Raw genomic sequence first — 12,011 nt, forward strand, 5'->3', positions numbered from 1 at the left:
CACTTCTGCAAAGTGCCACAGAGTGCCCAGAACGATGCCAGCATGCCACAGAGACACTACCCAATGCCTATTTCAGTCTTCATTCACACACACACACACACACACACACACACACACACACACACACACACACACACACACACACACACACACACACTCCCTCTCTTTCACATAGGTGTCACATATTTCTTGTATTTTGGTGACTTCTGTTCATTTCTTTAATTCTATTTTAACTTGTACTTACAGCACAGTCTTTGATCCCTCTTTATTTAACTATTGTGAAGTGCAGTGCTCACTGTATGCTGTGATTAGAGTGCACACAATAGTAAGAGCCAGATTTATTACATAACTAGATACAAGATGTCTTTGGGGCTAATCAGGCTTTATTCCTCCCCTGCTCTTATTTTGCTCCTATGCATGGAAAATCCATGCAGCAAGCCACAAAGGAGCAGTTTGAGAGTGGAAAATGTGTCAGAAATCCAGTCGAACATTCCAGAAGCATGCCAAACCTTGTGTGTTTGTGAGCGTGTGAGTCAGTGGTCATCTACCATTTGTTGTATGAAGTGCAGTAGTTATTAGTTTCTGTGTCATCAACCTCTGGTTTCTCAGTCCTTTCCCCCTCGCTGTCCTTTTTATCTAACCTTTGCTTATTTGTGGATCATATTTCCAATTCTTCCTTGCAAAGTTTCCCATACATTTCTTATGCAGAAGATTGAAAAGCAGAGTGAGATGCAATTGGCATAATTGGTCTTGCCAGTCTAAGACTTTGAAACCCCAATTAGAGGTTGTGTTGGAAAGTGATAAGAGAACACTGTGTATAAATGAAAGTCTGTATTTGAGGGAGAGGTGGCAGCTGTGGGCTTTTTTAAAGGGCAATATTGAAACTCAGGCCCTTAAACAAGCATTCTGGTTTACTCTGAGTAAACTCACTGCTTCTCACTGTGAGAATGAGGCCAGTTATTTAAAGCAGAGCAGAGGAATGTTTGTATATGTATGTGTATTTGGTATTGGCCGCATACCCTATTTATTCACAAGCGAAAACATCTGAAGGTTAACGGTAGACAAGGTTTTTGAGTGATACGACTAATTTAATTCTTTTACACGCTTCATTGACACTTTTAGCATTATAGACTTCCCCTCCATAGTCCTTTTGTGATGTTTAGTATTTAAAGGCATAGTTCAGCCAAAAAATTCAATTTCTTTAATAATTTACTCAAACCTGGATGACCTTTTCTCTTCAGAAGTACATAAAGTAAGATATGTTTTTTTTTTTGTCCATGCAGTGAAAGTTAATAATATCCAGAGTTGTTTTCATCCAAAAAGTGAAAAAGTTTTTCAGAATTTTCATTTTGACCGGACAGGATGAAAACGTGGCTGTGAGGGGTAGACCACAGTCTTTACAATGGTACATATTGTGTTAAGGTACTAAATAACGTAATTTCAAAACTCACAACTTTCAAAACTGTTTTCTGAAGTTTGAAAGTTTGTTTAAAAAGATGTTTTGTTAGCTGAACAATTGACATGTTGTTAAACAACAGTACAGTCCGTTGAATCTATCCCTTATAGCCTTGCTTTCATTCCTGTCAAAAATTAAATATGGCACTACCCTGGTCCCTGACTAAGGAAGGTCCAAGACATTTAAATATTACTGATTAATAATATCACAGACTAATTCCACAGACTAATCATAGATCAGCAGAAGGCAGTGATGTCAACCGTTATGTTTGGACTCCTGGTTTTATTTAATCTGCCATTGCAGGGACCGCCTCTATTATGGGGATCAGGACATCATTTCTGGTTTTCACTTTAATTGGTGCCCAGGCAAATAGACACCAAAACATCAATATTTTCTCAGTCAGACTAAACCTTAAAACTTCAGTTAAACATGGACAAATAAAGCACCACATCAAGACTCATTTGATAATTCTGGATTCATGGTAGTGCTTCAAGAAAAGGTACAAATAGCTTCCAAATCCATTTATATTTTCAACAACTCTCAAAAAATAAATTTCCAATGAGTCATTTCATCATAGTCTTAGTGTATTGTATAAAAGTTAGTGTTTGCAGTGTCTGGCCTATTTTCCCTCTATTTTCCCGTAATATTCCATTCTAAATATCCCCCTTTCTCTTCCTTTCTTTCCATAAATACACAAATACCTGTCAAGCACTGATGATGACATCACAGTCACAGTCTCCTGTCGGCATTCCATCCCTGCTCACATCTGTTTGGCTTTCAGAATCTGGAACTTCTGCTGTTGCCAAGGTTACGACATGTTCTTGCCCCTCATGCCACTATGTATAAGAAGCTTGCAGGATGCAGTTTCATAGCAGGAAAATGTAAACATTGAGATGAAAGAAAGGGGTTTCCCTGCATTGGTTTGATGTTTTATTTGATGTGTTTGTTTTTTTTGTTTGTCTGTTTGTTTTGTATGATCTGTGGATGAAAGTTATTTTGAAAAATATTTTTAGCTCAAGTCAGACTCTTGACAAAAGTGGAGGTGCTTTGAAGTATGCTGTTTTGGAGAGCTGATTTGTGCTTTTTGGAAGTCAAACAGCTTTTAATGCTACAGTTTATCTCTAGGAAAATGTTTGAAATATGTATGTTGATATACAGTACAGTACATGCACATTCCTTTTCAGTAAACACTCACTCTTCTCTTTTCTAGACTTTTCTCCAGACTCTAGGTGAGCATTTTTTAAAGTATCTCTGATGTTTTTATGACTGTCAGGTTTAACACACTGCTGATAGTGATTATATATAGTTAGTATATTTTTGGGAAACTTGGGTTAAGCATTACAATGGGTGTGTGCTTGTTGTTTTTGTTATCTTGCTGCCCACAGAAATAAACAATCCCAGGCTTTTGTCAAGAAACTGAATTAGGTTGACTTTTCTTTTGCCCCACCTTCTGTTTTGACACTAATGGCCACTTTTATATTTTCCGTATGTTTGTGTTTAGAACTCTAAATTATAGTTACTAACATACAATTTAATGGGAGGGTTTGTTGCTGTTTTTGCTAGTAACTTTGTTAGCAGATAAGTTAGTTGGTATTGATGTGTTAGTGGGTGCGGGAAGTGCTATGTTTTCTAGATGATAATTGAAGAAATGTGTTAAATTAGGCAGTGTAATGAATTTCAATACTTTTTATTCTGTTCAGAGTAGAACTGTCATTCTTACGTGCCTGCATCTCTTTTACACACTACCATGCAAAACTTTCAGTCAGTAAGATTTTCTTTTGAAAGAAAGCAGTAAGAACACAATAAATTGATCATTCATTGCAAAAAAAGACATTTATAATGTTACATTTAGAAATATCTATTTCAAATAAATGCAAACTTGGTGAGTACAAGAGAAAAAAAAATCTTACCGATCCCAGGCGTTTGATAGTGTGTGTGTATTTGTATTAAGGATTTTTTTTTTTTTACAGTGCATGATATAGGTAGTGCTTTACTGATGTTTTTGGATCAACCTCATGACCTTACTGATTTGTTGAAAGGCAGGTCAGTGGTTGTTGCCCATCCATATTAGGATTACCGCTAACTGCTTGTGTGTTTATTCAGTCCAGTGCCAAAGTAACCTGTTGGCCAATGTGTCTGCTTGGTCACTTGCAGTTTTTCTTGTATATTTTAAATGTTTATTTTATAAGCAACATTACACTGAAAATGTAAAATAATGGGTAAAATAATCATGGTTGGTGTTTTTTTTTCACATCAGATCAGTCCCTTTCCTTTTGTCATGTTTAAAGGGGTCATGAATTGAGAAATCAAAATTCCCTTAATCTTTTGATACATAAGAGGCCATTGTGCTATAAAAACATTATGCAAGTTTCAGAACTCAAAACTTTCTTGTTAGTCTAAAAACAGCTTATATTGAATCCAGTCTGTTTAAACGACAAGCTGTGGAATGTACCACTTTATGACGTAATAGTGTGGCTAAATACCGCCTCCCCCAAAGAAGTTCAACACCTGCTTCTACATCGCTGCCTGTTTAGCCCCACCTACCTATTCGTGCACATAGTAGGTAAATGTAGGTAAATGATAAGAGTGGCAAATGCAGGTCCAAGCAGAAACCAAACGATAAACTTTATATTTAATTAAGTGCCAGACCGTGTCAGTAAGAATTTGGTGCTTCACTTCATTTTACTGCAAATTCATTTACTAAAAAGGCACAAATCGACCCAGGATTTTCAGATCTATTGAAACTAAATGACGATGCCGTATCAACTATATTGGATTAGATGTCGCACCACACAAGTGTGGGTAACTGTTTTTATTACTTGGTCACTATTGCTTTATAAGATCGTTTGATATGAGTATTTATGTAGTTTTAACCTAAATCACAGCTGTGTACATCTGTGAAGAATGTAGGGTGTCAGACATAAACAACTGTTAGCCAATCATAGCAATGGGCGTTTACTTCTGAATCTACAATCTTCCACACCTATTCAAATGTAGCGTTCCAATGAGGGGGTCTAAACAGGACAGAAAAAAAGCCTATAACTTCTAAATTATGATGTTTTTTGATGTTAAAATCTTGATAACTTTTGACTGTTTAAATGGGTTAGTCATTAACCACTCTCGCATGTAGGTGTTGAAGCTTCTCTGAACTGAATAACCATGCAGCTGAAGCATAAATGACTAGTGTTGACTGGTGCTAAAGTGATTCATCTATGTGAGGAGGTGGCTGGGGATAAAAGCACTGGTGCTTTATTAATGAAAGAGAGAGGCCTTCGTATAGAGAAGAGGAGAGACTTAATGTCTATTATGTATATAATAATAATTAATAAAAGCTCGAGTGGATTGTGGTTAAGTCATGAGTCTTTCTGCCAGGGAGAGCCAGTGCTCTGTGTGTATGTGTCTGAGCTTGCTGGCCTTTGCGCCAGGGTATCTGAGGAATGTGAACATTTCTTTGCTTCTACACCACTGTACCAATGTACCACAGCGCTAATGGGTGTCTTTATTCCTCTCACACACACACCTACAGGTCTGGTTCCTGCTCTGCCACTGGTGCATTAAAGGAAAACAGCTTACATTTCTTTGTGTGAATATTTTAAACAGTCTCAGTTCCTCCATTCATTTTTTAATTTTTTGCTCCTTCCTTCTAAACCTCTGAATTAATTATACCTAGTTATTTCCTTTGTTTTGAATATAATTGTTTATGGCCAGCGGTTTGCAGTATAACTGTTTAAAAGCTGTGTGTTTCTCTGTGAGTGAATGGTGGTGTGTGTGTGTGCATGTAGTTTCAGAGAGAAGTCAGAGCAAATATCTTTTTTCATACCTCTGCGAAAGGTAATTTTTTGGGTTAAAGACATTTATTGAACACAAGATAAGATAAATACTAACAGACAGAATGCGGTTCTGTACTGAGGATCAGAGATGCAAAGCTGACAACAATATTGTGTTAACAGGTTTTGATGGAGACTGCTAAAGTTTGCCTTCTTTAATTTGATTTGATTTGGCACTGCCATTCAAAAGATTGGGGTAAGAAATTCAGAATTCAATAATAATTTTAAAATATATTACAATAGAAAACAGTTATTTTAAATTGTAATAATATTTCACAATTTTACTGCTTTTACTGTATTTTTGATAAAATGTGTGCAGCATTGGTGAGTATAAAAATGTTTTTCAAAAATATTAAAAAACCCAAACCTTAACAGCCCCAAACATTGAATGGTGACTTTTATATGTAATTTGCAGTGAGCTAAATGGGTGTTGCTCCTCTGTCACAGAGTCACATAGAGATTGCAGTTTTATGCTTAGACATTGCTCTTTAATATCTCAAGTCAAGAGATTTAGGTATGAATCATTTACATGAATTTAGAATTTGTTAAGATTGTTTTAAGTTCTTAATGAAACTTCTGACTTGATGGCAGACTTTGGTATCTTGGTAAATCTGAGCATAGTCTGAGTTATTATTAAATCTGAGTTATTATTGAGACGGAGAGGACACGATACTTGTTTATTTTACATCAATGAGAAATTTAAAGCATAACTCTTAGTTTGCTCTCTAATCATATGGCTGCCTGCAAGCGATGACATATTAAAGACATTGCATATGTAATTTTGTCTTGCCACGGGGTGCTTTTTTAAGTGAACTTTTAGCTGGGATTTGACTGAGGCTAAGGTTGCTCACTCCTAAGTGATTTACATTTGAGTATAGTTTGACCTACCCCCACAATATATTACATTACATCAACTAGAATGAATTAGTATGGTGGCCAACATAAAAAATATTTTAAATATTTAACTGGTGAGCAAAGACATTTTAAGAACACAATCTGAAAAAGGTTATTTATTTTCCTTGTGTGTCTCAGATTAAAGCCGTTCAAGGACCTGATTTGAACTCTGCTGATTTATCCACTGCTGTGGCAGGTTTATGGATTCAGCTGCCTGCTTTTTAAACTGAGGTGTGAGAAAGCTGATATGAAGCTTTCAGCTTCTTACTGTAAATACATAGTGATTTTCAGACAGGCAATGGATTAGATGAGCACAGCAGACACACCCCCAACTAACCCGCAGAAAATTATCACACAGTATGTCCTATCGTATACACCCCACCCATCAACACGCACACATATTGGGTCTGTTAAATCCATTAACATGCTCTTTAGCTCAGACATAATAAGCACACGTGTTGTAAGATTTCTAGAGTTTTTGTCAGTGTTCTGGCCTTTCTGAGATTAAAGTAAATATTTTATAAGCAAAACAAAGCTAGTTGAAGCAGATTTAGACAATTAAACTAAAATTTTGGGTATAAGAGAGCAAGATATACTACAAAAGCACCACATTCCCTGTGAACTAAATGCTGCTGGGAAAAGTCACATGTATGCGTATGAGTTAGTGGTGTAGTGAAGTCTAAAGCTGTATTTTTAAAACCTCTGTCTGTCTGGAGTACTGCAATTAACTCAGCAAGCACAGACACACTGAGGCATATCAACCACCCCCCCCCCCCCACACACACACAGACAGGCAGCTTCACACACACAAATCTACACATGGTTATGAATATATCTGCACATCATAGGCAAAAACAAAAGCTTCCATCCACACAGAAAATCACTCACAGCCATATATACACCCTACACACCCACATAGCCATTTAAGCTTCACGGTACACATGCACTCACTGACAGAATGGCACTTTACATTCAGTATGTCTCTGCTATGATTACTGGACATTTAGAAAGGTAGGAAGAAAGCAATAAAGTAAGAAAGAAACCTTTTTACTTTTCATGTTCTACTCATGTAGCTGTTTGTTTTTGCTTTTGCTAGAAACTAGGTTGTTTGTTTGTGTCTGTGTTAGCTTGGTTTTGCTTCACTCTCTCTGTCTCTCTCATAAGCACATTTATATAAAGTCATCCTATTTTTATGTAAAGTAAGAATGCTGGTGGTGTGGAAGCTTTAATCAGTGTGAGAGTGTGTGGGTGGTAGTCATACGCACGCAGACAGAGTCCGGCCAGCTGTAATTGTTTCCGTGTGTTGTCCTCATCTAGCTACAGGCGAGCCACAGTTTGATACTGCCAGCCTGAGCATATGCCTTTGTGCTCTTCAAAATGTCCTCTGGTTGTCCAGTCTGGAATTTCTGTATTGTTTTGCACAACTGCTGTCAAGATCTTTGCAGTGCTGCATTAACTTCATGGTCGCTGGATCAATTGTGGCTTGTTTTTCTTTCTAAAATGCTTTTAAATTGTTTACTTTTATGTTTGCTTGTAAATTGTGTTCCTGACAACATTTTCTTCCATATTAAGTCTAAAACTAGGAGTGTAATGTTACAATAAATGTTTAAATAAAAATTCTTGCTGATTATAGGCTGTAGTCTAAATTTGCATGTGTGATTTACAGGATTGTGTTTTTTAGATGAGATTAGATTTAGCTCGTTCATTTTCTTGCTATTAGCTCTTTCCCCACCAGCATTTTTGAAAAAAGGTGCCAGCAACCGCCAGCGATTTTGATGATTTTCACTAAAATTTGATGGCCTACAGTATATTTTGCTGTATGAATATTTGAATATTCAATACACTCAAATAAAGATCACAGCATCTACTTAAAAAAAGCCTTTTTATTCTATCTAAAAGCATTCTTTTTTTACCAACACTTAAATATATGTAGGTTTCATAAAAATGTATAATTTTGAGCAAAAAGGTGAGAAAATCTAATTTTTATCAAAAACTACATATGGATAATATTCAATACGTTTATCAAAGCATAAATCCAGTAAATCGCTTCCACCAACACCTGCAAAGCTTGCACAGCACTTGCATATACCACTTCCTGGATGATCATTTTACTCCATAACATTATGCAGTTTTCATTTATGTGCTGTCTATTGCTGATGATCTCATTATTTATCATATGCATCTGTTTACATAAGAGGTCGCTAGTTTTTCCATCCCGTTCACGTGTGTTTTTGTTCGGAAGGTTTTATACTCGTTCAGAAGATGTGTTATAGTGCCCCCGAGTGTATAACAGTGAAAACACAAAAAGCTGTAAAAACTCGTCAATGGTGGGGAAGTGTTGTCTTCCAAATGACGAGATAACTCCTAAGTGGCGGGGAAAGGGTTAAAAAGCATTGCTATTATTGTAGTACAGTGTAGTATTACACACCGCTACAGCATACTTTTTTTTTTTGTTACAAAAGAAGTTAAAAAATTTTTATCATGTTGTATGTAGGATTTTACTTTTTTCCAAATAGTACATTTTAAAAACTATAAAATCTATTCTATAAACTATAGAAACTCTAAAAATAGTGTTTTCATGTTTGCTGTCAGTATTGTTTCTTATGTTAAATCATCAAAAATGATTTTATTATTTTTTCTTTTTATAAAGTTTAATAAAACATTTTGTCATCTCCTACCTTTCATTCAGGTGTCACTTAATATACTTGTGAATAATTTATAGAGTAGCTCTTCACAGAGTAGAACACAATAACAGAAAGACACAGGATTTTTCCCTTTGAAACCACCATGAGCTGGTATTAAATGATGCCAGTGTTCCAGAATAATCTGGTTAAGCCTGGCTTGATATTTCAGCCCACATAAGAGCGCTCTAACCAGACCACAGTCTGACACGCCGCAATATAAAGCAGATACTCTGAATCCATGTTTAAACCAGGCCTTGTGCTTTTATGACAGTGAAAAATAAAGTGCAGTCTGCCCTCATAAATAATTAGTATGTTTAATCTCAGTGGATTATGTAATTTTCATATATTAATGCTCTCTATATATGTAAAAATGTATGTGTTTGATTTACATTATATAGTTAATATGTAAACTATACAAGATATGATAATATATAAACTTTATGATATATTATAATGATTGTAATATCTAAATATTGTCAAACCCGGTGTGTCATGTCTAATCTGTAATCTGTCTGTGTTTGCAGTGGTGTGTCCTCTCACCTGTATGAATGGAGGAGTATGCAGTACCCGCACACATTGTCTCTGTCCCCCAGGATTCACTGGACGCCTCTGCCAATTCCCACTTCGGACTCAAGCTTCTCGAGGCAACAAGCAGCCAGTCTACAATGTACAGGTGAGCGTCTCCTTCACACTGTGTTTTCCACTGATTTAATTGTAAATGCAACCTTTTTTCCAGTTGCCACCTTGATTCCAAACAGACAAACTGATGGTGCAAAACCAGTTGTGATAGAAAGAATATACTGAATTAGGGATGCACGATATTATCGGACCGATATCGGAATCGCCCGATAATACCTTAAAATGCAAATATCTGCATTGGCCCGATATGAAAAAATGTGCTGAGATGTCTTGCCGATAAGAGGATTAACTTGCATGCACTAACTTCATTGTTTATTAATTCTAACAAATACGTTTTTGTTGAAAACTATTCAAAATTAAAAAATAATTTGTTTATAATTTCTGCACAGGAGAGACTTGGTGTTGTTTTTAAACAAAAGGAAATCCGTATCGGCATCGGCTATTGGCCAAAATTAGTTGAAAAATATTGGATATTCAATATCGTGCATCCCTATCCACTATATTTTTCATGCAAGCCCGGGTGCCGTCATTTTCAAACTATAATGTGTCAGATTTCCGGTAAAGCACTTCCGCTAATAGTAGTTGTATTGTGATTACGTAGTTTTGTGTTCACTGTGTGGATTTTACAGGCTAGTTTACTTTTAATATGGATGTACTTTGTGTAGTTAGAGGGTGTCATTATTAGGCCTGTCGCGATAATTAAATAACCGTCTAATTGTGATTATTTGATCTAAACAATCGTGATTATTGTGCTTTTTATACGGCAGAAGGGGGAGTCATACACCAAAAGAAACAGAAGAGCACCAGTTTGCTTTTCATGCACTGTAAGCCATTCCATATCTTAATGTGAGGGACAGAATTATATTAACATTGTTAAATTTAAGTTTACAGAAATTGATCTTCCTTCTGCTGCAGCTGTCAGTTGTTCTCCACTCAGCATTCAAACAGCACCTCACGTTCAGTTATGACAGTCAGCACGATAAAACTCTCTCTCCAAGATGATATATTCCCATTATAATACTTAAGGTATAGATAAATGTCTGGGGATTCGCATAAAATGACATCTTTCTGGAGTTCATTGCTCTTTCATTTCTCTTCTCTTTGTTTGTACCATGTGGGGTGCAGTGCGCTGCGACTTTCATTCACATTTTGCACCCTAGATATGTATAAGTGCTGCGACTCCATGTTGCTTTAAGTGCACCATTCCGCACCATGGATGTGCTAAGAGCTTATCAAAGTTTTGCACAAAGAAAGATTATTTGAAGCTTTTCTTTTTCTCATGGTTTCTATCTTATTTTCATGATTTTACTTTGTAAGAATACAAGTAGTTAACAGAATAATGTTTAAATTGTTTAATGTGCACCAAAGTTTATTTTCAAGATAATGTTTTTGCTTCTAAATTATACAGTCAGCTAGTTAAATTTCATTGCTTATATTTTTTAACTTTTAATCAATTGTCTTTTAACTTTTATTTAAAATTTTCTCTGTAATGAAGTGAGTATTTAGTATATTTTGTTTAACAAAGGGTTTAAAAAAGAGTGACCATTAGTTCCAAAAGACAGTATTGATATTCTGTAGTAGTGTAGAAAAAAAAATAGCGCTGGTGTTGGATCAGTATTGGCCGGTTCTTAGAATTAAGAATACTCTATGTAATCTTACACTGCAAAATAATAACTAGAAAAATATAAAAATTTAACATCAGAATTATTTACTGAACCCTTAAATTAATCACAATTATATAATGAAAGCCATAAAAAACATACAGTTAACCGTGATAATCACCAAAGCCCTAAAACAGACTATTTTTAGACAATAAATCATCAGACAAGTTTCAAGCGTAAAAATACCTCCAAGACATTTGTTTTTACCATAATCCACGCACCAGAACTGAGTGTGGATGTGGGACACCCTATGATTTGCACGCCCCTCAGAAGGGAGAAGAAGCTCGTCGGCTTTGGTTAAAAGCCTTAAACTTAACGAAACCACCGAAATTTCAGTACATTTGCTCTTTCCACTTCGTTGATGGCAGACCTAAATCATCCATTCCCCAAAAAACGATGCTCCAATAAAGACTCTGTGGCGACGTCTCGTCAGCATATATCCACAAACAGGTATGTTACAGCTTCTTGTTAAGTTACGTGCTCTAACAAAAGACATTGTTTGTACTATTTCTTTATCGATGACACTCCTATTGGGCATGAATAATATTTAGTGCTAAGCTGAAGTTGTTGATAACAGTAGAAAACTGTTACAATAAAGCGCATAGAGGGATAGCTTTATTAAAATTCTGTCATTTACTTACTCTCGAATTTTTCCAAACTTGTGTTCATTTCTTTTTGTAAATGGGGGTGGAGAATTTATCACTTTCTCCTGAGCATCTGACTGACTTCAGTGTTGTGTTTTGCAGATGATGAGCAAGGATGACCATGAGACTGCACAAACGGAGCCATTGCAGCTGCCCCTACAGTACAGTGATGCCTGCACTCAGTGGGAGGTCCAGGCATTGACAGA

General features: G+C 36.0%; 1 protein-coding gene across 4 annotated transcripts in view; it reads left to right on the forward strand.

Annotated features, from left to right (window-relative positions):
• The window catches only part of LOC109065114 (latent-transforming growth factor beta-binding protein 3-like), a 41,311-nt gene that overhangs the window by 4,794 nt on the left and 24,506 nt on the right, over nt 1-12,011 (forward strand). For all 4 annotated transcript variants that reach the window (XM_042724354.1, XM_042724353.1, XM_042724351.1 and 1 more), the window contains exon 2: nt 9,386-9,534. In XM_042724354.1, the coding sequence (XP_042580288.1) occupies nt 9,386-9,534 (149 nt within the window). The remainder of the gene's footprint in view (nt 1-9,385; nt 9,535-12,011) is intronic.

Source organism: Cyprinus carpio, chromosome B5, assembly GCF_018340385.1.
Source record: "Cyprinus carpio isolate SPL01 chromosome B5, ASM1834038v1, whole genome shotgun sequence".
Lineage (NCBI taxonomy): Eukaryota > Metazoa > Chordata > Actinopteri > Cypriniformes > Cyprinidae > Cyprinus > Cyprinus carpio.